General features: G+C 53.8%; 1 protein-coding gene and 1 long non-coding RNA gene across 8 annotated transcripts in view; one reads left to right on the plus strand and one right to left on the minus strand.

Moving 5' to 3' along the window:
- The window catches only part of TMEM266 (transmembrane protein 266), a 144,808-nt gene that overhangs the window by 22,425 nt on the left and 94,682 nt on the right, over positions 1–27,701 (minus strand). For 6 of the 7 annotated variants that reach the window (XM_032176077.2, XM_032176073.2, XM_032176074.2 and 3 more), the window contains 5 exons: positions 25,878–26,032; positions 22,478–22,551; positions 12,666–12,722; positions 11,414–11,552; positions 6,894–7,009 (listed from right to left, as the gene is read on the minus strand). In XM_032176077.2, the coding sequence (XP_032031968.1) occupies positions 6,894–7,009; positions 11,414–11,552; positions 12,666–12,722; positions 22,478–22,551; positions 25,878–26,032 (541 nt within the window). Of the gene's footprint in view, positions 1–6,893; positions 7,010–11,413; positions 11,553–12,665; positions 12,723–22,477; positions 22,552–25,877; positions 26,033–27,701 lie in introns of those variants that run through there. The other variant, XM_058427300.1, reaches the window with a different exon arrangement.
- On the plus strand, positions 1,086–7,678 carry LOC116482534 (uncharacterized). Its single transcript, XR_004251887.2, has 3 exons — positions 1,086–1,619; positions 3,793–4,031; positions 6,098–7,678. It is a non-coding gene; the product is annotated as an uncharacterized LOC116482534 (long non-coding RNA).

Consider the following 27,701-nt stretch of genomic DNA (forward strand, 5'->3'; position numbering starts at 1 on the left):
TTCATGCCATTCTCCTGCCTCAGCCTCCCGAGTAGCTGGGACCACAGGTACCCACCACCATGCCCGGCTAATTTTTTGTATTTTTTTTTTTAGTAGAGACAGGGTTTCACTGTGTAAACCAGGATGGTCTCGACCTCCTGACCTCGTGATCTGCCCGCCTTGGCCTCCCAAAGTGCTGGGATTACAGGTGTGAGCCACTGCACCGGCCTCTCTTTTTTTTTTAACCCTTACTGAGAGCCTCCAGCAGGCCAGATTTAATTTGATGCATATGGCATCCACACGATATAGGCCTTGTTACCTCCAATTTTCCCAATGAGAAGCTGAGGCTCAGGGGTTAAAGGGGAGACGACTGGTCACTGGTGGGGCTGAGGTTTGAATCTGGCTTGCTGGCTCTCCGAATAAGAGGATTCTTTCCACTCCTCCAAGCTCCCCGACAAGGGACTCCCCTTTCCCAAGGTCTAAGGATGTCCTAAGGGGCTCACAGGTCCCACTGGTCTCCTTGGAGGCTGGACCTTGAGTCACCCCGGATTGAGCCTCATACCCTCAGTATTTTGCCAATGATCTCAGGGTGAATGGTGCTGAGGAAGGAGAACTTCAGAGAAGAGAAACTAACTTCCACAGTGGGCCAGGTCAGATCGTACTATTTTGTACCAAAAGCTGTTATCAGGCTTAAAGGGGAAAGAGCGGGTGTAACGGAGACTTCAGAATGTGTTTCGGAACTACAGCGAGATCCCGCTCATGGAGGTACATAAAACCTCAGAGGTGGTTTCGTGAGATGAGTCAGAAGAGTATATTGTTGCATTGATTTAACTGCTGCATCTAAAATGGCTTTGGTTTCTGAAGCAGCCAAGACAGAGAGAGAGAGAGAGAGAGAGAGAGAGAGAGAGAGACAAGGCGTCCACACTGTCTCTCTGAAGGGCAGCCTCTAGCATTGTGACTTTGGAATCAATCCATCTGTGTACCAGCGAGCCTAACTCATAATGAAATTCTGGCCAGGATCCACCCCTCACCAAAAAAAAAAAGAATGGAAAAGAACTTCCACCTAAGGAATTGCTGAATTCAGGGGTCAGAGGCCATGTGCTTCTATCACAGCAGTGGGGAGTCTGGAAGGGACTACAGAAGGCATGGCCAGGGCTTTGGAATGGTATGACTGACCAGCAGAGAGTCCTCTTCCCCTCCCGGGATCCTCTAGGCACCCCTCCCCAGGTAGGAATCTGTTAAGGATGAGGTGTGTCCACAACAAGAAGAGATCATAGGAATGAGGGAAGCAGTGAAGCCTGTTTCCCTGTCAAAGCCAGAGGGCCAGTGTGATCCAGGAGGGAAGGCACTGGAATGAGCGACAAGAAACCTGTTTTCATCCTGGCCTCATAACTGCTGTGCCACACTGGGCCCACCTCTCCCTTTCTCTGAGCCTCAGATGCCCCATCTGCCAAATCCTGGACTGGGCCAGCTGCCCTCCCAGGGACCTCTCATCTGTTATAGAAGGTGGTTCTGGAGCCCCTTGGGTGTGGGCCTGTGACAAGAAATGAACTGCCACGTAGCACAGAAGATGAAATGAATCAGTTATTCATGCAAGAAACCGGCCAACAGGCTCATCTGAGAGTCTCCACAGGGTCACGGTAAGAAGCAACGTAATCTTTCTTAAAAAGTTAAGATGGGCTGGGCGCGGCGGCTCACGCCTGTGATCGCAGCACTTTGGGAGGTTGAGGCGGGTGGATTACCTGAGGTCAGGAGTTTGAGACCAGCCTGGTCAACATGGTGAAACCCCGTCTCTACTAAAAATACGAAAATTAGCCGGGCATGGTGCGGAAGCCTGTAATCCCAGCTACCCGGGAGGCTGAGGCAGAAGAATCTCTTGAACCCGGGAGGCGGAGGTTGCAGTGAGCCAAGATGGCACCACTGCACTCCAGCCCAGGCGACAGAGTGAGACTGTTTCAAAAAAACAAAAAAAGTTAAGATGAAGAAACAGAGAGTAACTGTGCAGCGGAGACACCTGACCCATGCTGCCCCAGCCAGGTGATCCAGGTCACATCACAGTGAGAAGTCACGTGGCCAGTGTGTCCTCTTGATGTGAGACAATGAGAATGGCACTTTCCTTCTGCAGTCTTCCTCCCAAAACCCACAACCCCGGGCTTACCCTGGGGAAAACATCAGACGAATCCCAACAGAGGGGCATCCTATAAAACAAAAACACACGGCCAGTGCTCCCCAAAACCCTTCAGGTCATCAGAAACAAAGTCTGAGAAATTGCCACAGCCAGGAGGAGCCTAAGGAGACGTGCCGACTGAATGTGATGTGGAGCAAATAGAGGACATAACAGATTAAATACTAAGAAAACCTGAGTACCGTATCAATGTGGGTTTGTTCATTGTAACAAATGATACTAGTGTATGATGTTAGTAACGGGCAGCCGGGCACAGGGGATACAGGGAACTCTGCACCTGCTTCACTGTTTTTTGATCAATATAAAACTGTTCTAAAAAATAAAGTTCATTTTTTTAAAAACAGCTGGGTGAAGTTGTGGCAAATAGTTGTACAAACACACCCCAGCAAGAGAGCAAGGGAGTGGAAAGTGGGTTTTTTTTTGTTTTTTTTTTAGAGACAGAGTCTTGCTCTGTGGCCCAGGCTGGAGTGCAGTGGCATCATTACAGCTCATTGCAGCCTCAAACTTCTGGCCTCAAGCAGTCCTCCTGCCTCAGCCTTCCAAAGCACTGGGATTACAGGTGTGAGCCATCACGCCAGGCCAGGTGTTGTATTTAAACTGGGACCCTAACACATTTCATTGGTAAATGTCAATTTTTCAGGCAGCATATGTGAATTCAGTTTGGAAATGGCTTCATTATACTCTGAGAATTCCAGCAAGGAGACAGCAAGAGTTTGTCACAAAGAATACTAGACTGTCCTGGAACGGGGTTGGGGGGTGCCATTGAGACAGCTGAGGGGAGCCAGGTCTGTACCTGCAGTATAAAATACCTCATGCATCATCTGATCAATGTTTTTGCCGAGTGCTAAGTGCCCTGAGTAGGAAAAAGGAGGCTCAATGTGATGGGCTGGAAAAGAACAGTGTTCACAGTTAGGACACCTGGTTCTATGCCCCCCTGGACTAGCTGTGTGCCCCCAAGGCGAGCCACCACCGCTCAGTTTTCTTATTTGTAAAATGGGTGTGTGGGGCAGGTGTGGTATGGGTGTGTGGGGCAGGTGTGGTGGGGCTGGTGGACTGCGGGGTCCACTCCCATTAGTTGCTACCCATCACGTGTCAGGCTTTAGGCTACGATCTCATCGCCATCCTTCGAGGATTCTATTACTACACCCATTTTTCAGATTAGGAAAACCAAGGCCCATAGATGTCCCATTAATGCCCAAAGCCACAAGGCCAGTAAGTCTTCTAAAGAGAGACACACCTGGGTTCGAAGCCAACTCAAAGTCTATTTAGAACCGAGTTTATTCTCAACCATTCCATGGGCTGCTGTCTCCAAGGGTCTAGCCATCACTGACATTCCAGGGCCCACAGTCTCATCTCCTCCAGGGTATCTGTTACCCAGTCAAGTCTCAAACCAGGTCTGAAAATACAGCTGCGAGTGAGGCGTCTGTCTACTTCGCTCTGTGGAGCAGGCACCATAGACTCCAGGAGAGCAGCCCTCCTGGTCCCTCTGGCCAGGCAGCCCCCCACCCTCCCCGGCAGCCCCACTGGGAGTCCAGCCTGTCTGGCCCTTTCTGCTGTCTTAACTAAGATGACAGGCTTCAGGTGTTTTTTAAATTAAAATGGTTCGTTTCTGTTCATCTCTTTTCCAGATGTCACTACCTAGAGGGAATCTGTCTTTATTTATTGGCTCTTTCCTGTGCAGAATGCAAGGGAGTCTCCCTCCGGCCGAGACCCCCGGGAAGGAGGCCACAAGTGGAGGTGACTTGAACCAGGACGGCAGGAACCTGGGGTCCCTGGGGGGCTCCGGACAGAGGTCATGGTGGAAACCCTGGGAGGTGGGGTTGCCTTTAGGATTTTCTCCTGGCCACGTGGCGCATGTGTGGTTGAGGTGAGGCATGTGGCAGGGTCAGCGCGTTCCCTGCTGGGCTGCAAATTTATGAGGGGTGGATGCAGCCCTGTGTCCATGTCTTTCACGTTGCCAACTGCAGTGAAGTAGAGCATTTGTTTTCCTATTCAACAGCAGAATGAGAACTGCCTGATCGGCTTCCAGCCGCTTTCTGGATGACACCCTGCGCTTTCCTTTCCCCACTTCCCTGCAGCCCCCTCTGCCTAAAGCCAAGCTTCTCTCACCTTCTTCTCCAGCCTCTGTCCCCAGTCTTCCTGTCTCCACCCTGCCCTCTCCATCCAGCCTCCAACAGCAGCCAGAAGGCTCCATCAACAACTCACATCTGAGCAGATCCCCCAGTTCTGCTTTTAATCCTCCAGGCCTCCTCTGTCCCAGCAGGATAAAGCCCAAACTCTCTGGTCAGCCACAGAGCCCCTTCCCAAGCCTGTCCCCAATCCCGCTGCCTCCCTCTGCTCACCCTCTAAATGGCCCCGAACCCCCGGGGCACTGCACCCACTCCCACACCCCACACTGTTCCCTCTGCCTGGCAGCCTTCTCCCCGGGGCTCTGCTCCACATCAGCTCCTCTGGAAAGCCTTCCCCACCCTGGCCTGCAGAGCCCGGGACATGCCCGTGTGATGCAGGCATTGCACCAGATTTCCACTGCCTATTTATGGGCTGCCAAACCCCCTGAGTCACCCAGAGCCCCGTGAGGATGAGGGTCACGCCCTGTCCTAGGTGGCATCCGCATGCCCGGCACAAGCCCAGCACAGAGCAGCTCTGGACACTGCTGGCTGACCATGCAATATGGCAAGAGAATGAATGAAGCTGACGCCAGCTCCTCAGGAAGGGAACGCTTCTCTTCCTAGTCTAGGATTCCATAGCCTGCCCTGCTCTCAGGACACCTTGGACAACCTGCCCCTGAGGGCCGTGTCCCCTGATGACCCCTCTTGTCGCGCACAGGCATTCTGTGCGAAACGAAAGGTCATAGTGTTCCCAAAGCAGATAAAAAGATTGGTTTCCTGACAGACATTCCGAGGGGATGATTCTGAAGACACTGTGTGCGTGTTCCTGGGGGGACATTTCCCAGGATCACTTTGTAGTGACATTCCACAGACGTGTCCCCCACCCCAAAACTGTGAGACGTTGGGGTTGGTTGAGGAGCCAAGAGGTACAGTGAATATGCATTTACCAAGACCCGCAACAGAATACACATTTACCAAGACCCACGACATACACTGAATACACATTTACCAAGACCTACAACGCGCAGAGTGCTGGCTGGGGCTGGATGTGAGCTGGACAAGGCTTGCCTTCAGGGGGCATCCATTTCAGTGGGAAGAGCTGCCCCAGGCATAAAGGAGCACTGACCATGGCAGTGAGTGCCCAGTGCCCTGTGAATGTGGACAAGTGAGGGCTGCTGCAGGGCTGGAGGAAGAGGTGCAGAGGCTACTGGCGTGGGGAACATACTCTGTAGAGAGGCCAGGACTTGAATTAGACAGACAGAGCTTGCAAGGGGCAGGGATTCAGGCAAGGGGCACAGTGCAACCAAAACCCAAGAGGTGGCATGGCACAGGGCTTGTCAAAATGACAGGTGACTCCACTTGGCACAATCAGGGTGTTTATGCACCAGACACATGAGAGAGGAGGTTGATGGGACGGGCAGACACATAGTGGGCCCGTACGCCAGGTGAGACCTCAACCCTGAGACCCCCTTGGAGACTGCCTGGGCACCCAGCAATGGGGGAGGAATAGGGAGCTCAGGGGTGCCCATCCTCACTGCACTGCAAGCCAGAAGGGCTCAGTGCCCACATCAATATGCGGCCACAGGCATTCTTCCACTTTCACTGGCAGGACATGGGCTGGAAGACCGCCCATGAAGAACGCGCCTGGCCCTGGGTACAGAGAGCCACAGGCTTAGCGTCTCTGGCTTGTGCAGCTGGGGGCAGTGGCCCTGTCCTCTCCCCAGAATCCATGAGGCAGAATGGGAATGACCATGCATGTCATTTGGCCCATCCCCCACATTCCCACCACCTTGCCAGTCCCCTCAGTAGCATTCCCACCTTACAGGCTGGGACCGGACCCTTCCCCGCACACCGAGCTGCGCTTCTGCAGAGCTCTCAGCCTTGCTGCGGGATCCAGCAGCCACCCGCTCCTGAGTACCCCGATCCCCCTCCTCTGAACTCCCCTGTCCCACTCACACGGGAGCAGCCACCTCATCTTACAGAGGAAGGAACTGAGGGCAGAGGGGTGGCCTGACTTGGCCAGAGTCCAGCGGGGGTGGGAGCAGCAGGGCTAGGCCTTGAATGCAGGTCTCTGGATTCCCGACAGGGTGCCCCCGGCCCAGCTGCCAGTCCCCCTTGCCTCTGCTGAGCCCATCCTTGCAGGGCCCACCACCTGCCTCTCTGAGTCTTCATCATGGCTCCTGGAGGGTAGAGAGCACTGCTAGCACCTTTTGGGGCTCTGGGCGTCCCGCATGGCAATGGGCATACCATGGTGCCCAGCAACCCTCAGCAGACAGAATTAGCCACTGGTTTTAGAGACTGACCATGTCTCCGAGAAGACTCTGATGAACTGAGTGGGCGACCTGGCAGGCTCAGGTTGGGGAGTTGAAGAGTCACCATGCTACAGTGGAAAGAACCCTGGCCTGGGAGTCTGGGTTGAGTCCATGCCTGGCTGGGCTATACATCAGTGACCCTGGAGATGTGTCCCCTTCTCTGGGCTTCGGGTTCCCCATGAGTCCAACAAGGGGCTGGAGGAACTCCCTGACCTCTGGTGCCCCTGCAGCTCTAGCAACCCCTGGCTTTAGGCACTATTAGTGTCCCCAGCAAGACCACGGACAGAGCCGAAAGTGGCAGTGCATTACCCCTTGCTCCTGACAGATCTGCGTCAGCCTCTCCAGCTGCTCGTCTTGGATGACCTTGGCCTTCTCATACTGCTGGATAACCATCTCCATCTCCAGCTTCACTGGCAGGACGTAGGCTGGAAGACAGAGACAGCCCTGTAAAGAATTCAGAAGTGGCAGGGCTTGGACTGGGGAAGGGCAGGCCCAGCATTCAGCCAGCAGCAGGTTCGAGGCCCTGGGCCATTTCTGTGGATCTAGAAGGGGAAATGTCCAGGTACCTGACAGCATCCAGAAAGTACAGAGGGCCACAACCTTCACTCATGGTGTCAAGGATAGCTGTTTTCCTGTTTTCCATGGTGCTAGAACCCATACTTTTGGGCTGTGTGCACAGCTGCCTGGAATAAAGACTATTTTCCAGCCTCCTTTGCAGCTATGGGTGGCCACAAGACCACCCTCTGGACCATAGGATGCTAGTGAAGGTGGCATGCAGCAGCTGCAGGAGCCTTCTTCACAGAGGAGCTGGGGTCAGTGAGGATGGGGCAGCCCTGGAGCCTGCACACACTGGTGGAAAGCAAAACGGTGCAACCACTTAGGGAAACGGTTTGTCCGTTTTTCAGAGTGTTAAACAGAGAGCGACCATATGACCCAGAAATTCCATTCCTAGGTACCTTAGGGGAAGGAAAACATGTGTCTTCACAAAAACTCGCACACAAGCATTCATAACAGCATTATTCCTAATAGCCAAAAAGTAGACATAACCCAAATGTTCATCAGCCGATGAATGCGTAAATAAACTGTGGTCTAGCCACACAGTGGAGTACTACTTGGCAATGAAAAGGGGTGCAGTCCTGCCACCAGCCACAACACAGATGAGCCTCGAACACATGATGTTAAATCAGAGTGGCCAGCAGAGAAAAGCCACATGTTGCATGATTCCATTTATATGAAATGTAATGGAACAGAACAGGCAACTCTATAGAGATGGAAAGCAGCTTAGTGCTTGCCTAGGGCTGAGGCGGATATGGGAAGTGAGTCATGAAAACACTCCAGACTTAGATTTTTTGGTGATGGCTGCAGAACTCTATGAATATACTAAAAACCACTGAATTGTCAACTTTTATTTTGACATGGAATCTTGCTGTCACCCAGGCTGGAGTGCAGTGGGTGATCTCAGCTCACTGCAACCTCCACCTCCCAAGTTCAAGTGATTTTCCAGCCTCAGCCTCCCGAGCAGCTGGGATTACAGGTGCCCGCCACCACGCCTGGCTAATTTTTGTATTTTTAGTAGAGACAGGATTTCACCACATTGGCCAGGCTGGTCTCAAACTCCTGACCTCTAGTGATCCACCCGCCTCAGCCTCCCAAAGTGCTGGAATTACAGGTGTGAGCCACCATGCCTGGCTGAATTGTGGACTTTAAATGGGTGGATTTTAGGGCATGTGAATTATATTTGGATAACAGTGTTTAAAATGAGAAGGCAGTGGGCCTTCCTTTTGCCTCTTTATCCTCTTCCCTTCCTCCTTCTTCTTGGCTAGGATGAGGATGTGATGGTTGGCACGGAAGCAGCCATCTTGGACCATGAGGTGACTTTGAAAAGTAGGCTAAGTGCAGCAGAGCAACAAAACAGAAAAACAGAAGGAGACTGGGCTCTTGACTACAGGGAGTAAGTGACTGTAGTCAAAGCCATTTCTGTCTTGGGCCACCTTCCTACAGACCTTTTTTTTTTTTTGAGACAGGGTCTCACCCTGTCACCCAGGCTGGAGTGCAGTGACACGATCTCAGCTCACTGCAATCCCTACCTCCTAGGTTCAAGCGATTCTCATGCCTCAGCCTCCCGAGTAGCTGGGATTACAGGCATGCGCCACCACACTCAGCTAATTTTTATATTTTTAGTAGAGACGAGGTTTCACCATGTTGACCAGGCTGGTCTCAAACTCCTGCCCTCAGGTGATCTGCCTGCCTCAGCCTCCCAAAATGCTGGGATTACAGGCATGAGCCACCAAGCCCAGCCTGCAGACTTTCACGTGAATGAAATACGCTTCCATGTTGTTTAAGACACTGTTATTCTGAGTCTCTGTTACTCAGATGATCCTATTTATAACTGATATAGTGAGACCCAGAAGAGAAAGCCTGGCCTCTGAGGTTGAGGGCCCCGTGCTCCACCAGCCAGCAGTAGTCCCACGGACACCTCCCTTGGTGGTTCTGTGGGTTCAGAGTAGCTCTGGGCTCCTGGGAAGTCTGTGTCCACTCCTGATTTTAATGCAGCCTTTCCCTTCACACTGTTCCCATACCCCTCAAAACCCAGCCCTTCCTGACTCTTCAGAAGCCTCGGTCACATGCCTCTCTTGCTCCTGATTTCTAGAACCCTCCACATTTCCTCTCTCCAAGTCTCCTTTCCACCCACAGCATCTGCACTTCCAGATGTTTCCTGGCTGTTGCAGGAATCAGCAGAGAAGAGACACTGGGACTTTTCTGCTTGCTTCCAGACTTGAGGGCCGGCCATGTGTCCATGAGACCCATCTCCAGGTCCAGAGGCCGCCCCAAGCTGCCGCTGCCTCCTCAGATCTCTGCTGAAGCCAGTTCACACCCAGGGTTAATTTGCAAGAGTAGCAAATTAACGCCCATCTGTTCACCAGCAAGTCTCTCTCCTGAGGCTCCCGGCGGCTCCGTGATGCCTGATGTGTCAGGAAAAGGGCGGGACAGCTGGGAAGAGCATCACAAAGGGGGGTCTCAAAATCCATTAGTCTGAGGGTGTGCAGCTGTCCACAGCTGGAAGAAAGACCCAGAAGGCACTGTTCCTGCCCTGAGGGGGGGTGGATGTTCTCATGGACAGAGCCAAGAACAGGGCCCTGAGCAGACTGCAGGGAGTGAGCAGCCGAAAGAGCGCTGATGGGTGTCAGGGGTCCTAGGCTCCACTTCTGGTTCTGAGCCTGATTCACTATGTGACCCTCATCCTTCTTGGCCCCAGTTTCCCCATCTGTCAAATGAGGGGAGTGAACCAGGTGATCTCCCAGAGCCTCCCCAGCCTTCTGAAGGCTTCTGAAGTGAGACCTAAACACATTCCAGTTTGATGAAGATTCCCTATTAGGGGATCCCTGACAAGATGGCAGCATCTTCATCAAGACCAAATCCCACAGTGTTCGCAGGGTGGAACACAGGGTGAGGCCCAGGGAGAGGGAGCCCACCCTGAGGATGACAGCTTCTGCCTTGCACCTGCTGGGCAAATGCTGGCGGAATATTCTCATGGCTACAATTTCTATCATCTGCAATCAAAATTCAGGGCTGGAAAAGACCATAGCATCTATCCCAGCGGTTTTAAAACTGTGCTCCAGAAGGCCTGGCAGTTCCTTAGAGGCGCCTCAGAGGGCAAGGGAGAAGGCAAGTAGGTGGGCTGTGACGCCCCTCCACTCCAAGTCAACCAAAACAGCTCCACTTGCAATCTCTTTTACAGATCGGGTATGATTTTGCTGAAGAAAGGGCTTTGCTGTCAACCAAACCAAACCAACAAAACATGCTGGGAACCACTGTCCGTACAACCTCCTGGTCACTCTAGGGGGACCTCTCTTGGAGGCTAACCAGCCCACTGAGTGGCTCTGTTCCTTATCTGGCTGAGGTGAGGTGGGCCTCTTCTTCCTGTCCTCAGGGACCAAGGACACTCTCTGGAGCCCAGCGACTTGAGTCTTCCCCCTTCCGTAAGATGACTTCAGTGTTCTGCCTGTGTTGTCATCCTCTGGGCCACCCCCCACCCCAAGTATCCTGCACCATTCTTCAGGGGTGGGTTTTCTGTCCCCCATGTCCTCTGGGCCACACACTCTGGTCTGTCACCACCTTCTGGAAACATAGGAGCCACCCAGGTCAGGGCACAGCTTTCCAGACAAGAGTGGCCCAGTGGGGAGGCAATGATAAAGCAATGACAAAGGAGTAGACCAGATGCTTTCTGCGAATGGAGACCCAGGGATGGAAAGGCATATCACTAAAGATGACAGAAGCACAGGCCAAAAGCCAGCCCCTGCCAGCAGCTCTCTTCTCTACTTGTTTGCAGGTCAATGGGCTTGTGGGCAGCCAGCTTGTCCTTGGTGGACTCAAAGGTGAGACAAAGCCTGCAGGGAGCAAGGCCTTGACTAGATGACCTGGATAGAGCCAGTGGTGAGGCTGGCGGCCATCGGGGGAGCCAGCAGCAGGTGTGCATCGAGACACCCAGGGTGTAAAAGTCTGCTCCTTCCAGAATGGCAGGCCCTGCTCTAAGGGCTTGCATGGAGGCTGGCCCTCCAGGCTCACAGTAAACAGCTGCATGGGAATGAACACATGGCCCCTAAATGGGAAGTGGGAAGCTCAGCGTGTACATGCGACACCCTGGCAGTGTGCGTGAACGTGTGACGGCGAGTGAGCAGGGACAGCTGGCCCCTCTCCCTGCTGACAGTTTCACCTTCCGTCCTGATGCCAGCAGGGTGTACCCCCATCACACGGCGTCTCCTCTCTCAGTTGAAAGCCCCAGTTTCTGGAGCAGCCCCACTGACCACACCCCCCCTCAGGCCACTCACCATCAATGACCCTCTTCACCCTCCAGATCCGGAGCATGATGATGAGGCTGATGGCGTCCCAGGGGCTCCTGGGTCCGTTGGCCACAGTGGATGCCACCATCGGAGCCAAAGATAGGATGATCACAGCCCCGTCAAACACCTGTGAGAGGAGGCGCATTTCAGTGCCCTGGGTCCTGCCGCGTGTCCGGGACCAGGGGTCAGTCAGGCAAAGCAGTTGGTGCTGCCCAACTGCTCCAGCAGCCCGGGCCCCCACCAGAAGGCCACCCCACCCCTGGTGGCCCCTCCTGACTCTTATGAGTCTTTAGGGGCCTCCTCCTCCTAGATGTTCTCCTGAGTGCACTCTGTCCTCCAAGTGACCTCAGCCCATCTCCAGCCCTTAGTTCAGATGGCCTTGGGCTGTCTTGCCCCTTCTCAAGATAGGGCCTGCATCCGGTATCCCAGGCCCCGGGCAGAGGCCAAGCTGGATCCCTCCCTGGCAGGGCAGGGGCTGAAGGCAGGCTCAGGGTGCCTCTTTCCCCAGGGGGAACAGGAGCCCGGAACCGGCATCTCAGCTCTATCCAGTGCAGAGTCTCTAACCCTCCAGGGGGGCAGGGCTAGGCGAGGAGCGGGCCCAGCCTGCACAATGAAGCCTGGGGTCCTGCCCTTCCATCTGCCTGCCCCAGCCTGGCGGTGTTCTGAGCCATCCATCGGCCAGGCCCACCGTGTCAGATCCCAGCACTGTGTCAGATCCCAGCACTGGGCCAAAGAGGCTGAAATACAGATGGAGAGGTGAGGAAGGAGTGGGCAGCAGATCCGGACCGCCTTGCCTTGTCTGTGTGCACAACACCGCCAGCGACAGCCAGGCCTCCCTGACCTCATCCCACCCACCACACCCCACCCGTGTGGCGGGAAGCAGAACGGAAACCCAGCCTGAGAAACACGCTGACAGTTTCCCGCTCAGCTTTCCATTTAGGTTTATTTTAAAACACATTTCAAAACCTTTTCAAATTGATTCAAATTGTAAAATTTTGCAGAACTTCAAGGAGTTCTGCATTCCTTTTAACATTCTAAACGAATGTTTTAGAACATTCCTTTGCTGGAAACAGTCTGAGTTTCCCCTCCCTGCCCCACCCAACATGCACAGCCACAGAGGTCAAGTGGGAGAAGGAGCCAGCCTTTTTGATGGTGTCCACCCTGGGATGGGTGGGACATGACGTTTTCCAGCTTCCAGGATGGCTGAGTGGGGGCTTTGGGGGTGGACATTGGTCTTTACCTCTATTTTGTTTTCGATGTAATCCCAGATCCCAAGCACCACAATCCGTAGAACAGTCTGAGGAAAGGAAGTGAGAAAGTGGTTATTCTCCAGGTCCTCCTCCAGCCGAGAAGATTCCAGAGCTCAGCACTCAGAGCTCTGCTTCCGCATTCAGTAAAAGGAAAAGGTCTCCGCCATCCCCTAAGCATTCCTCGGCCCCTGTGCCCTCTCCACTCCCACTGCCAGTGCCCCAGCTCCAGCCTTCATGGTGGCCGCGCCTCCTGCTGGCTCCTCTGCCTGCAGGCTCAGACCCCCCATCTCTGTGCCATTACCTGGGCACTCCTGATGCCATTTTCAGTGCTCCCTGTACACACAGAATACACTCCAAATCCCTCGGAAGGATACTTAGGACCTTGCCTCCTCTTCTGTGTCATCTTTTGCCACTCCTGTCATGCTGCAAACCACTTACGAATCTTCAAACATACAAGCTCTCTCTCTCATGGCCTTGTCTTGCATGTGGCAAAAACGCAGCTGACTCCCTTCTCCACTCCCCGACCCCAAATCTCTTCCCTCCTTCCTGTAACTGAAGCTCCAGCATAACTGAAGCTCCAGCATGGCCACCCAACTAAAGAATACATTTCCTAGCCCTCCTTGCATCTAGGAGTGGCCATGTGACTACATTCTGGCCAATGGGTAGCAAGCAGAAGCACCCAGTACAACTTTTAGGTCGTGCCCTTAAATGAATTAGGCTCCTCCTCCTCCTTCCGTCTTCCCGAGGCCTAGAATTGGGTGCAGAAGTGTGATGGTGTGCCATCTTCAACCAGGGAGAGCCAGGCCGCAAGACAGAAGCCTGCTGGGTCCCCAACAGCCCCAAGCCTTACCTATCACTTAATGTGTTTTTCCATGAGAGAGAAATGGACCTTGCCTTGTTTAAGCTCCTGTGTTTTGGTTTTCTTGTAACAGCAGCTTGGCCTATGCCTAAGCCAGCAGGGCTTTCCCCTTCCTGTCCTTCTGGCTTAAACGTCACCTCCATGAAGCTCTTGCACACGCCTCGGCTCAGCTGACGCCTCCTTCCTGGGTGTTCCTATGGTCTCTGGGCGTCACCCTCCACAACACTTCCTTGTACCTTGTGCTGATTCCCTCCCCATCCCCAAGTGGAGGCTCAAGGGACCTGGTCTGCTTTCTCTCTTTTATCCCTAACACCTGGCTTACAGTAGCCACCAGGCGATTATGCACTGTGGACAGATGAACAATGAGTGCATGAATGAATAATTCCTGAACGGTGCTGCCTTCAGGAGCGGTTTCCTCACCAAGAGGACATCTTTCTCCAAAGAAGCCTCTAAATGCTGGTCTCGTAAGATGCCGGTGCATTTGTCTGCAGGCTCTTCCTTGAGCCAAGATGACTTTAATTCACAGTGATTCACACCAGATGGTGCCCCTCTTCCGCATGCCTGTAGTACAAGCCTAGCCTTCTGAACCCTGCGAAGCTGCCTGGAGGATCATCACCCACAGCTGTTATGCCACAGAAATGTTTGGCTGGTAAAATCCAGCTCTTTCTCGTGAAGGACAATCTTGATTTCTCTGAAGGGATGGGAAGGTGAATGCTCGTGGGGGACAGTCATGTTGCCTTCTCTGAGTACAGAGAGGAGCATGTGGCAGCCCGAAGTCCGCTCCGCTATAACTTCCTGGTCTCTGGGTGGGTGGCCCCAATGCTTAACTGCAAGACAGCTTGCAGGGGTGGGAAGAGATCTGGGTGGGGTGGCCACAATGTCTTGAGATCATAGCTCAATAATGGGCTGATTGTGTGGCCTTGGGCAAGTCAAATCCCGTCCCTGGGCCTCAGTTTCTCCTTCTGGCAGAGAGGTGGGCTACAAGTTATAATTCTTCCAAATATTTATGAGAATAATATCTGCCATCTACTATATGTCTGTGAGTGCCAGACCCTGGGCCAGCCCTCCTAACATGTGATTCCCATTTTACAGAAAGGGTCAGAGAAGTTAAGGAAGCTGCCCATAGCCACACAACAATCAGGAATGAAGGCAACATTTGGACCCAGAGGTTTCTGGTTCTGCAGAGTGTACTCAGCTGTGTAAGAACACCACGTAACAAGCAGGCGCGATGGCTCACACCTGTAATCTCAGCACTTTGGGAGGGCAAGGCGGGCGGATCACTTGAGGTCAGGAGTTCAAGACCAACCTGGCCAAATGGTGAAACCTCATCTCTACTAAAACTACAATCATTAGCCGGGTGTGGTGGCGCACACCCGTAATCCCAGCTACTCAGGAGGCTGAGGCAGGAGAATTGCTTGAACCTGGGAGGCGGAGGTTACAGTGAACTGAGATCATGCCACTGCACTCCAGCCTGGGTGACAGAGAGACTCGGTCTCAAAACACACACACCACATAATAATATGGTTTCTTTTTTTTTTTTGAGACAGTCTCGCTCGCCACCATGCCCAGTTAATTTTTTGTATTTTTAGTAGAGACGGGGTTTCACCGTGTTAGCCAGGATGGTTTCGAGCTCCTGACCTCGTGATCCACCCGCCTCGGCCTCCCAAAGTGCTGGGATTACAGGCGTGAGCCACCACGCCCAGCCATATGGTTTCTTTCGTTGCTGCGCAACCTCTCTAATTGTGCTGAGATTGAAACTTAGTGTTTGTCTCCTCTGAAATGCTACAATAGCCATATCTATCCTGAACTCTCAATTCTGGGGCATCCAAAACAAAAGTCCAGGCTGGGAAGATGGGAACAGGGCCTGGTGCAAATATAATTTCTGCTATGGCAACTGCTCCTCCTCTTTCTCCCCCTTCTTCTCCTTTTAAAATGGTGGTAAAATACACATAACACAAAACACACCATCTTAACAATTTTGAAATGTCTAAGTGTGTTAAGTACGTTCACACTGCTGTGCAGCCACCACCACCATGCACCTTTAGAGCTTTCCCACCTTCCCAAACTGAAACTCTGTACCTGCTGAACAGTAACGCCCTATTCTACCTCTCCCCATTCTACTTTCTGTCTCTATGAATCTGACTCCTTTAGGGTCCTCACATAAGAGGAATCATCATGCTTCTTTTTTTTTTTTTTTTTTTTTTGAGACAGAGTCTCGCTCTGTCGCCCGGGCTGGAGTGCAGTGGCGCAATCTCGGCTCACTGCAAGCTCCGCCTCCCGGGTTCACGCCATTCTCCTGCCTCAGCCTCCAAGTAGCTGGGACTACAGGCGCCCGCCACCGCGCCCGGCTAATTTTTTGTATTTTTCATCATGCTTCTTTAGAAACAACACTCTTCGTAGCTGAAAAGGCAGAGGCCCAAGAGTGAGGGGTGGAGGGAGCCAGCCAGGCGTGGGACTCAGCCAGCAGAAGTTGAGCAGGAAGAGGAGGCAGCAGACAGCACACCCGGAGCCTCTGTGCCCCGGGAAGGAAAGGGGCTGAATGGCTTTATGAACCAGAGCAGTGCCAGGGAAGCAGGTGAAACAGCTAGAATCCCAGCCGCTGCCTTCGCTCTGTGCTGGCCCATCCACAGGGGAACCATCCTCGGAGGCCTGGCTCAAGTCCCACTCTTCTGGGAGCCTTTCCTTCTTAGCTCAGCCCATGGAAACAGAACAGCAAGAGGCCACTGTGGAGAGGGCTTGGGAAACACCTCCCAGCCAGGCCTCCTGCTAGAGATGGGGAAGCGGTGGCTCCAGGTCAGGGTCAAGGCCAGAGTGACCCTGGCGCTGATACACCCCACCTGCTGGCTTTTCCCCCCCGCAGCATCCTTCCCCTCCCCAGACACCTTTGCCGAGACCCACTGTTCACGGAGGCAGGGACAGAACCTCACTGCCCTGCCCCGCACAGACCGAGCATAGTCTTACACCTCTGAAAACACAGGCTGGACTAACCCACTGACTGCCTGTGCTTCTCAGTGTGCAGCCAAGGACGCCCCGCTGAAGCAGCATCGGGGGGTTTATGTAAAACGCAGATTCCTGGACTCTCGTGGAGAGCCAGGATATCAGAAACTCTGGGCACAAGCCGCGGAATATGCTTTTTAAACAAACTCCCCTGGAGCACCCGACGGAACCGCAGGGATGTGAGGCGACCCTGCCCCGGGTTACAACAGGAGACCACAGGCCCACAAGCAATAACGAGAAAGGGCGTTAGATGGGGAGTGAAGAGTCTAGTCCTCTTTCTGGCTCCGACCATTCCTTACTAACCACCTGACACTGGCCGGATCTCTGGACAGATGTGGACTGAAAGCAGATCCACGCCCCTCCTGCAGCCGCCTTCAGAGCTGCTCCAGAGCTCAGCGAGGCACACGGCTCACTAAAAAAGCAGGGTGACGATGAGGGATGCCCCACCCCCAGCCATAGCCCCAGCCCCAGCCCCAGGGCGGTGGCCTTGCAATACTGGCCCCTAAAAGTTGCAAAGGGCTTTGAAGGAGCATCTGAGGGAGCTGGAATCCCCAGCTTCAGCCTCCTCCTTTCCCACCTGGGGCTAAGGGTTTTCAGCCTCCTTCATCCCAGTTTTGCCTTCAGGAGGCTGCTCTGATAAGCAGTGTAGGCTACAGCCTTGGCAGACACTCAAGGATGGTGCCATTTATTGAGTATTATGAGCAAAGTTTTTATACCATTTGAGAGACACAGAAACTGAGGTGTGAAGAGTGGCAGGTGAACCTTCTGGTCCCCGGACCCCTCTTGCCTTCTGCCTCAGGTGCCCTCATCTTCTGTTCCTGGTCAAGCCCTGCTCTCAGGAAGGGACTCCCCTCATCTCTTCCAAGGGAAGGAAAAGCTGACTTCTCTGAAGGAAGGGGTCCGGGCTTCAGGCCACAGGAGGGGAGAGTGGGAAGTCCCAAGCCTTGCACCTGGTCCAGGCCCTGCCTCAGCGAAATGACAGAAAGGGCTCCTGCCCCTTCCTGCTGCCTGAGGCCGAAGCCCTCCCCTCAGCAGAATCAGCGTCTTTCCCTGGGGAGGGGCCTGATGAGGCTGCCAGAGTTTGGAAACCTCGGGAGATGTAGGCAGAAGTAGCTGTTAGTCTATAAGCTGGCTTTGTGCAAATTTTTAAAAGGCAGAGGGAGAGCCCCAGATCACCTCTTAGTGAGCAGAATGGTGGGTGGACACCCCTGTGCCCTGCAGAGACATCACCACGTGGGGCCCACCAGCCAGGGAGAAGGGAGCAGCCGTGTCTAGCCCCAAGCCCGTGGCCTCCCAACACTGCCGGCAGTGGGTTGGGGGCGTAGGGTGGTGTGTGGCTCAGGGGAGCAGGCTGGTCTAAGGAACAGCCACCATGGGTACCACGCGCTGGGGGCTGACCCCTGGCACTTCCTTAAGAAGCAGATCTGCTCTTGGACAAATTTTCCCTGGGGTTAAACTACAATGGCAAGAGGAAGACGTGGATTCCAGGATCCAACTACGAGGCCAAAATAAGAAATGTGAAGATCTGTGTGGTAGCTGACACTGTCACCCGTCTCACACTGGTGAGGAGAAGAAAAATTGGGGCTGGACACAGCGGCTCTTGCCTGTAATCTCAGCACTTTGGGAGGCCAAGTGGGGAGGATCACTTGAGCTCAGGAGTTTGAGACCAGCCTGGGCAACATGGCAAAACCCCATCTCTACAAAAAAAATACAAAAGTTAGCCAGGTGTGGTGGTGCACGACTGTGGTCCCAGCTACTCGGAAGACTGAGGTGAGCGGATCACTTGAGCCAAAGAGGTTGCAGCTGCAGTGAGCTGTGATTGGACCACTGCACCCCACTCTGGGTGATAGAGTGAGACCTTGTCTTGAAAAGAAAAAAGGAAAGTGCGCAGTGCTACATCGTGGATGAACCGAGAAAACATGCTAAATAAAAGATGCCAGTCACAAAAGACTACATAGTGTAAGATTTTGTTTTCATTAAATATCCGGAAGAGTTAAGTTCACTGAGACAAAAGCAGATTACTAGCTGGCAGGGGCGGCCATACAGGGGGAAGGGGGAGTGACTGCTACTGGGTATGGGGTCTCCTGAGGGTGATGCAAGTGCTTTGGAATCAGGTAGAGGTGACGGCTGCACATCACTGCGTGGGGACTAAATGCCACGGAATTGCCCACTGTAAAAGGGTTATGTGAAGAGAATTTCACCTCAACAGAAGGAGGAGGAAGAGAGGGGGAGGAGGAAGAGAGGGGGAGGAGGAAGAGAGGGAGAGGAGAGTCAGTAGCTGCTGCCACCACTGCCTGAGGCTCCTGTCTAGAAGGCCAGCCGCGGCTCCGCTTTCTCTTCTCCCAGGGAAAGAGCTGGGGCTGCCTGGGCCTTTCTAGACCCCAGGGAAGCGGCCAACACCCCACAGCCTGCACTGGGCCCTGCTGCAGGGTGGCCTGGCCTTGGCCAGGAGGCCCCAAGGACTCCTGCAGTCTCGGGGGAGGAGCAGCAGGCTTCCCAGTTCCAAGTAGCCAGCTGGGCCTGGCCTCAGCCAAGGGCGGGGCTGCGCTTTGGAGGAACGTTTGCACAATTCTCCATCTGGATTGCAAGGCCCTGCATATTCTTGGTGTTGCAAGGTCACGTGAAGCGCAGTGACCCTGCATGACCTGGAAGACTGGGGCCCAGGAAGTCTCACAGGCATCCACTGTCACCTTGGACCCCTGCAGGGACCCCTGCACAGCCTGCCTGATGAGGCGCACCCACTCTCACTGCTTTGACAGCATCTGTCTCACTGTCAAGCAGCTTGGCCCATTTGAACAGATGTCCTCAAACGGAGCCCAAGCCAGCCTCACACTCCCCTTCTCTGGGCCTAGCTCTGTGGCGTGGGTCAAAGATGAGCAAAGTAGCCCATCTTCAAAGAGCAGCCTGCAGAGCATCAGGGTGGGCAAAGGCCGGGGCAGAGGCCCACTCACCCACCCAGAGGCCTGCGCCTGGGACCGCCTGCCATTCCTGCAGGCCCTGGGCAGGTTTCCGCACCTCTCCAGGCCTCAGTTTCACAACTCATAAAATGTCCTACCCACCTTCCAGGACTGTCCTAAGGCTCAGCTGAGAGGAGGGGTAGAGAACTGCTCAGGACAGGCCCAGGGCTCCAGGACAGCAGAAGCCCTGGCGGGGTGACCTTCTTGGAATTTCCTGTGGAGTAATGCCCACTCCCTAAAGCCGAGGAGGCTCGGAGTGCCACCCCACCCTCGGCCCACAGCCACATCCCTGGGTATTAACCAGGAAAGAACTGGCAGACCTGAAGACGTGGCACTCATTTCTCCCAGCTGATGAGGGGGTGCCAGTCGTCCTGGGTCTGTGGTCTGAGTGATCACTTGGTCGGACTTTCTTTCTCAGGTCCTTCCCAGAGACCCCTGGTCCCTTCCCACCCTGCCAGCTTCAGGGCCTCTGAAGGATGTGGTCAGGGGCAAGAGACCAGCTTAGGAGCCCAGAGCCCTGGGTCCAGTTTTGATCTTAAGTGGCCACGTAACCCTAAGCTGCTCTCCTTGTCTGTGCAGTATTTTGAAAGGATGCCACTGGTATGGTGGGCAAACATGCAGGCTGGCCCACCGCTGATGGACACTGGGCTCTCCTGGCCTTTCCTACTGGGCATCCCAGTCATTGTGAGGGGCACAGACATGCTCGCATGTTTCCAAACCGTCCGGGGGCAGGGGACCTCCATGAGACCCTCCTAGTAACAAGGTTCTGACACGGTTCTTATGGGCACGCAGCAAGACCACGGAAATCTGTGCTTGCTAGTGTGGTGTGAGCTGTGTGTGTATTCCCGCAGGTTCTGTGCCTCATTCATTCGTCACTTGATCCCCATGCACCGGCCCTCCATTCACACTGGACACTGGCAGGGGCGGCCCCTGCTACCTGCGGCCTGGCTCCACTGCCTCACCATCTTTGACAAGGTCAAGGTAATGGAGCCAGCCCTTCCTCCCCAGTCTCCTGCAGACCCTGCTCTCCCCACTCAGCTGTGGGAGGACCCAGCCCCTTCCCTGGTTTGGGGGCGCCTATGGGGGACTCCGAGGCTGCGATTCCTGTGCACAGGGGTTTGTCTGTTTCAGGTGGCTCGTCTCCGGCAGTGACAGGAAGGGAATGCCAAATTAACGCTGGGCAATAAATTCTGCAAAAGCCAATAAAACCAAAGCAGAGGGATAGAGGGGAAGAACCGCAGCAACTGATTAAACATTTTTGTTGGCAGTCACAGACACATGGCACATTTTCCAAGGTTTGCATCAAGGAGACATCTGGCTACGGCCCATGTGTTTGCGGGAGGGAATCCTGGCCAGGCAGAGACAAGGGGCCAGGGAGGGCAAGACCCACGTGAGGCTGTAAGCTGGGGAGCAGGCACTCTGCTCTGTGGGGCAGAGGTACCTCCAGGGCAATGGTCTTAGGGAGGTGGTTAGGACCCCTTCTGGGAGGGCAGTGCTGCGATCTGCCCCTCCATCTGAGCCTCAGGCCCAGGCTCGCCAGCCAGCTCCATGGGCTGTAGGAGGCGAGGCCCAGGAAAGGGAATGTTCCATGCTTGGAATGCCTGCTGCCCGGCCCACCACACTCCACACCCGGACTCAGGATTCTGGACTCAAGACCCAAAGCCCAGCTCCCTCCTGATTTTTAGAGAGAGAGAGAGCAGAGCCATTAGCTAGGCCAGAGGGGACCCACAGGAGGATGATGGGACTCCTGACTCCCGGGGTTCCCCACCTCAGTGCCCCTGCCCACACAATCCTCTCCCACAGCATCCTTCCTCCCTTCAAGGACCCCCATCTCGAGGTCCCAGAGCCCCCGTGCCTCAGGTAGAGCAGCCCCCGTTGGTGTGAGATGTGCGTATGTTCCCAGCAGGTGCTGTGCCTCACTCGTTCCTGCCTTTCCCTGAGGGTTTGCTGAGCCATGCTGAAAGGCCCATGGGACTCCACATGGGCTAATATGTACCCATAGCAGGGACAGGATGCTCAAGGGTGGAGTGACACAGTGGCCCGCTGACTTGGGCCAGTCCTAGGCTCTGTTAGGAGAAACCAGTTTTCCACATGAAACTCCTGTCCTTCAGTGACCCTCCAGTGTGCACAGGACAGGATAAAGCCCTGCCTGCAGCAGGCCCAAGCCAATTCCTCCCACACCCAGATGCAGGCCAGCATCTCACTGGGATAGCCTGGGAACTGCTCAAAGGAAGTGTCACTCACCCCATGCAAAAACAGGGGAATGTGCTGCCCAGACATGTCAGCTTCTGCACCAAGCCCAGGGTCCTGTGGATCTCCGTAAACTTTCCCCCTCCCCTCACCAGAGATTTGCACTTGATCTCTACTAGCCGACTCCAGCAACGCTGACGGGGGTCCGTGCTCCCTGAGCCCCCACGTCAGAAACACAGCCTCGCACTCACACTGAGAGGCACATCTTTCGGCCCCGTCAGACCCAGGGCCCCTGCAGGACCATGTTGGGTCCACTGCCTGGCCCTGTGACCCCGTTCCCCCAACCTCTGCGTGCTTCAGCCCCAAAGGTCCGGCCAACTGTGGGCCCAAGACCACAGCCACAGCATCCCAAGAGCTTCCCTGTGTGGGCACCTGGCTTCAGCCTCGCCTCCCGCCCGCTCCTTACTGGCCGCACCCAACACCAGCTGCCCCTCGACGCCACATTCAGTCTCACCTTCACCAGTGTCATCGCCCACCCCTCACCTGGAGAACACCTGCTCATCCACTGGGGTTCCTCCCAGGAATCACCTGCTAGGGCCAAACCCCCCTAGCTGGGTCTGGACCCCTGTACCATTTCCCCCCACAGAGCTCATCTATCTATATTGTGTCTCCCTCCCAGCAGCCTCAAGGGCTAGCAGGGGACCTGATGCTAGAAACCATTTCGAGAAGCAGACCTTGGTTTCCCCAGGGACAGGAGTCACCCAACAGAGGAGGTGACAGGGCCAGAGTCTCCACCTACCTCTGAGAAGAACACGGACAGAATGACCAGGCTGATCCAGTGAATCACGCCAGCAAACTGGAACGCGCTGGAAACTGCAATGGACATGATAAGGACCAATTTTAGGAGCGAGGAATTAGGTGAGTTGCTATGGGGGCTTCGTAGCATCCGTCCGGACCTCTGGGACCCCAGGGCCCGCCTGCATGAACGTTTAGATCTGGTGGAAGTCGGGTGAGAGAGCAAGGGCAGCTTGAGCTGGCGTCTGCAGTGAAGGCAGTAGATTTGTGAGCCAACGATGCTGTTCTTCTTGCCTCCAACACAAGGGGCTGCCTCCTTCTCCCCCACAGGCCGCCTCTCTCAGCTCCTGCTTGGTCTTGGTGGGCTTTTGGCTGTAGCCAGACCCTAGGCAAGAAGCCCTCCAGAAGGGGTTCATGAAGACATTCACAGCTTTTGGGCTGTGTAGGCAGCGTCAGTTGAGGCTGGATGGGCTTTTAGAAATCCAGCCCACAGTTCACCCCCAAAGTGCTGTGCATAGTCAGGGGACTCTAGGTGAGCTTACTGTGACTTTTCATTCTGGAAACCGAGTGGCAGAGATGGTGGTGTTGGCCAGTGTGTTTTAGAGAGAAGGCTGCAGTGAGGACTGGCAGGGGAGCTGGGCGTGGGGCGGAGGTGTCTGCCTCCCTCCCTAGATTGGCAGAGCCAGCGGGATGGGGTCTGCTAAACTTCCACGTTGCCCTACTTGCCCCCAGGTTCTGGAGTGGGAGTGCGGGTAGCCATCAGCCCCTGAGGGTTCCCACCCCACCTTTCACCAGCCACTCCTTAGAGTTAAGGCATTTTCTTTGGAAAGCCCTTTTAAAATACATGAAGCTACAGCCAGCCTTCGAACCCTGGCATGGCATGGTTTTTAGCCAGTGAGCCAAAAACAGGATGCTGGGGCCCAGGACAGGGGTCAGGTGAGCTCTGATGGAGACTGGGTGGGAGGGATCGCCCCAGAGGGTAGAGGGCTCCCCAGAGGCCTATAAGAAATACTGGTGGGATACCCTGGGATACTGGGGAAGGGCTGAGAGGGGGTGAGGGGCAGGAATGCTGCTGAGAACATGCCTGCTCTGCCTCCTTCGTGGACTGCAGCCAGGCCTGCTTGGCACACTGCTCAGAACGCCCCCAGGGCCAAGGGAAAGTGCCCAGTGCCATCAGCAGGGAGGGCCAGACTGAAACAGAGGAACCCACAACCTCTCCCGAAGCTCTGGGATCCGCAGACCCTAGGGGTGGGTAGAAATCAGGTCACAGAGCATAGCCAGGGGAAGACGGCTGCAAAACCAGGTTCCAGGTGGGAGACTCTGAGGCCCCCTGGCTTTGGGCCAAGGCAACCCTTAGAAGATGAGCCCGGAGTCAGGCCACATGAATACCAGTGGGAACGAAGAGGCTGAGGCCTGTGTGACTCCAAGAAGACCTCCAGATGATTCTGAAAACATAAAATCTCTCTCCATTATTTCTCAAATGAATTCCTGTGCCTTTTTTTACGGTTTGCTTTAGAAAAGCAATAAATCTATGATTGTGCATTTTATGGAATTTAAGATGCCTTTTATGAGCTGCTATTGGATCTCCCACCAAAATCAATCTCCTAGATACTTAATTTTAAGCAAAATTCCAGTGTCGGCTGGGTTCTCAGTTCCCCTCTATACCTTGTCACACCCCGAGCAGCTGAGGGCTCCGAGGACAATCCGCCACGGGGAAAGAAAGGCTCTGTTATGGGCAGGTCTCATAAAAAGCAGACCGTATGGGTGAGTGGGAGGGAAAGTATACAACATGGTTTAATTGAAGACAGGTTGAGTGTAAAACCAGTACCGGTCACTTTATGCTGGAAGATCCTTTAACTGGAACCAAGGGGCCACCAGCTACGTAAAACCCAACTAGGCTTATCAGACAAAAGCAATTCTGTGCTCACCGTTCATCCTCTCTCAGAGAGCAGAGAAAGCTCATGTGACTTGGAGGGAGCTTGGACAGACCCTGAGTTCACAGGATCGCATAAAGGAATTGGGGGCATTTGAGAAAGGAAGCCCAAGACATCTGAATGGGTTTGGGGGTGACTGGATCTACAGTCCTGGATTTTGCCAATGGAAGGAAAAGAAATCTCTCTGGGGCTGATAATTGTATCTCTATCTATCTATCTATCTATTTATTTATTTATTTATTTGAGATGGGGTCTCACTCTGTCACCCAGGCTGGAGTGCAGTGGCGTGATCACGGCTCACTGCAGCCTCAACCTCCCGGGCTCAAATGACCCTCCTACTTCTGCCTCCCGAGGAGCTGGGACTACAGGCATGTGCCACCATGCCAGGCTAATTTTAAAATTTTTTTATAGACACAGAGTCTCGCCATGTTCCCCAGGCTGGTCTCAAACTCCAGGGCTCAAGTGATCCTCCCACCTTGGCCTCCCCAAATGAGATTACAGGCATGTGCCACCACACCTGGCCTGTGCCTCTTTTTAAATTTGCATTTGAAGGATCTACCTTTTGAGTCAGGGCAATACAGGGAACCAGGAACTGCACCAGAAACCACTCACTTATCCAAAGTCAAGAGGCAAGACACCTGCTCCTGCCCCTCTGGTGCGACAAACAGTGGGGGGCAGGCCTTGTGGGGTAAGCCGTGGATCCTCCATTCGGACAGCCATGTCACTATGGGACATCCAGGACAGAAGAGGTGGAAGACAAGGTTTAATGTGAAACTAAGACAAATGCCAAGAGGAAGAGAACTGGCCAAGCAGTTAAATGAGCTGGTGCCTTGAAGTCCCAGCTCCAATACCTCTTACTTAGGGCAAGTATCTCACTTCTCCAAATCTTAATTTGCCTCATCTATAATACGGGATCATATCCATCTCGCCCATCTCACAGGGTTACTGTAGTGTCAAATGTGCGGAAAAATGCTTTAAAAACTATCACGATACATATAAATCACACTGCCAACTCACAGCTGGATAAAAATACCGGGAATCTTATCATCATTGTGGTCGCTGCCCTAATTAGTTACTATAAGCTGAGATGCCTCCGTAAATGGGAACCCTCTTTAGACTACAGAAAATTCCAACCTGGAAAATTCCAAATGGGAGCAATTAAAAAAAATGCATACAGGGGTCCCCAACGTTTTTCATCTCATCAGTTTCTGATCATGGAATGCTGGGGAGGGGACTGCAGAGGCCACATTGGGCAGAGAGGGGCAAACAGGCTGGGGGTGACAGAGAGAGAAGCTGCCAGACATATTTCCTCCCCAGTGGCCATCCCCACGAGTCCCAGGGCCTGAGGCTGGGCAGCAGCATCGGCAGGGGCAGATCACAGCCTGCAGGTTGGGGACCCCTGATGAATGCAGATGCACAATGAATATTGACATCATACGTATTGGCATATGTATCTCTCTTGCTACTCACACTGGAGAAGCTTTATATCTATTAGAAGTTCCAGAGTCAGGAGAATCACCACCAATATTACACAGGCTACCAGGAAACTGTTGAGACTTGCACTGAGCAAAAATACCTGCCACACGGCTGCTCTCTTCCCACAGCACGGCTTCAGCCAGTTAGACCTGTGGGGACAAAAGTGGGGAGAAGAGAGGCTCAGGGTGGGAGGGGACAAAAGGGTGGATCCCGGCCAAAGCCCTGCTCTCAAACCCACCAGCATCACTCTTCCTGGGCTGTCTCCCTGGCTCTAGGCTTCACGGCGAAACACAACCTTATTCAAGAGGCTGGGGAGCATCATAAAGGGTGAAAATGTCTCATTAAGAAATGGAGCTGGCCATTTCTTTTTCCTTTTTTTTTTGAGAAAAAATTTTTTCAACATGGGGGACAGAGGTTGCAGTGAGCTAATATAACCCCACTGCAACCTCTGTCCCCCAGGTTCAAGCAATTCTCCTGCCTCAGGCTCCCAAATAGCTGGGGCTACAGGTGCGTGTCACCATGCCCAGCTAATTTTTGTATTTTTGTATTTTTGTAGAGATGGGGTTTCATCATGTTGGCCAAGCTGGTCTTGAACTCCTGACTTCAGGTGATCCACCCACCTCGGCCTTCCAAAGTGCTGGGGTTACAGGAATGAGCCACCGCTCACAGCTGGGCTTATATGCAAACCTGCAGCTCATTCAGCTCTGTGCTTCAGTCTTCTCGAAGTTGAAAAGGGTATGAGACAAACATCTGGTGGGTTAGTGGACAGTTGGCCTATGCGGCGAATGCAGCGTGGAAACAATGTGTTATTACTGCACTTCCGTGCATCTCAGAAAGCAGTGACGTGGGCTCTGGCATTTGGGAGCATCTCAATTTGCCTTTAGTAAATGCTCGATGAATCACTGAATGGATTTTCCATTTTTCAGCTATAAAAAGGAAGATTTGAACCAGATCGCTGTTTTTCAAAGTAGGCTGAGTGGAACGCTAGTTCCACAGAATGTTCATAGTTGTTATTTGATGCAAAAGTTTCCATGGTTGGGTACGTTTTGGGAAATGTGGGTCCAATGAAGTTAAATGGATATTTTTCTCTGTGGGGCGTTTTAGGGCCTTCAATATGCTCTTATGCATCATCATGGTCCCAAAGAGACTGCAGAATCAGGGCTTCCCAAACTTGCTGGACCATGACACCCTTTGTCACAGAGTGAGAATCTGGCGAGACTAGAGTTCCACGGACTTTCAGGGAAACCCTTGACTATACGATGCTGGACATCACAGCAGAGGTGAGGCCTCCGAGGACAGCTTTCCTGAGCAGGTCTGGAGGTGGGAGGGGTCATGGAATCTGAGCTGGGTGGGCTCCGCAGGGCGCTAGACACCCTCCTCTCAGGAGCACAAGAAAGGCACCTCTGAGGGGCCTGGGGAATACAGGGATGGGGGAGCTGACGTCAAACCTCACCTGCTTGGTAGTTTAAGTACGAACAGGACCTGCCTGCCTCCCTTGCTGAGGAAGAGCTAGGCATCCTGAAGTGGCAGCCACAGCACCAGCCTGGGAGGCCACACTTCTGGCTCTGCCTTTGGCCACCCTGGGGCCCCATGTGAAGGCTCCTCACCACTGTGGCCTCTGCCTCTGCCTCCCCATGTGTAAACAGGGATAATGCTCCTGAACTCACAGGTCACTAAAGTTAAATGAGGGAACCGATCTGCCCCGTAGACAATGCAGCTGAAATGGATTGGTGATGATGACGACAATGATGACAAAATACCTGATGGCCCCAACATGGGGTTGCGAAGAGGGCTCTGCCCTGAGGCGCCCCCTTCTCG

Source organism: Hylobates moloch, unplaced genomic scaffold, assembly GCF_009828535.3.
Source record: "Hylobates moloch isolate HMO894 unplaced genomic scaffold, HMol_V3 SCAFFOLD_14, whole genome shotgun sequence".
NCBI classification, from domain to species: domain Eukaryota; kingdom Metazoa; phylum Chordata; class Mammalia; order Primates; family Hylobatidae; genus Hylobates; species Hylobates moloch.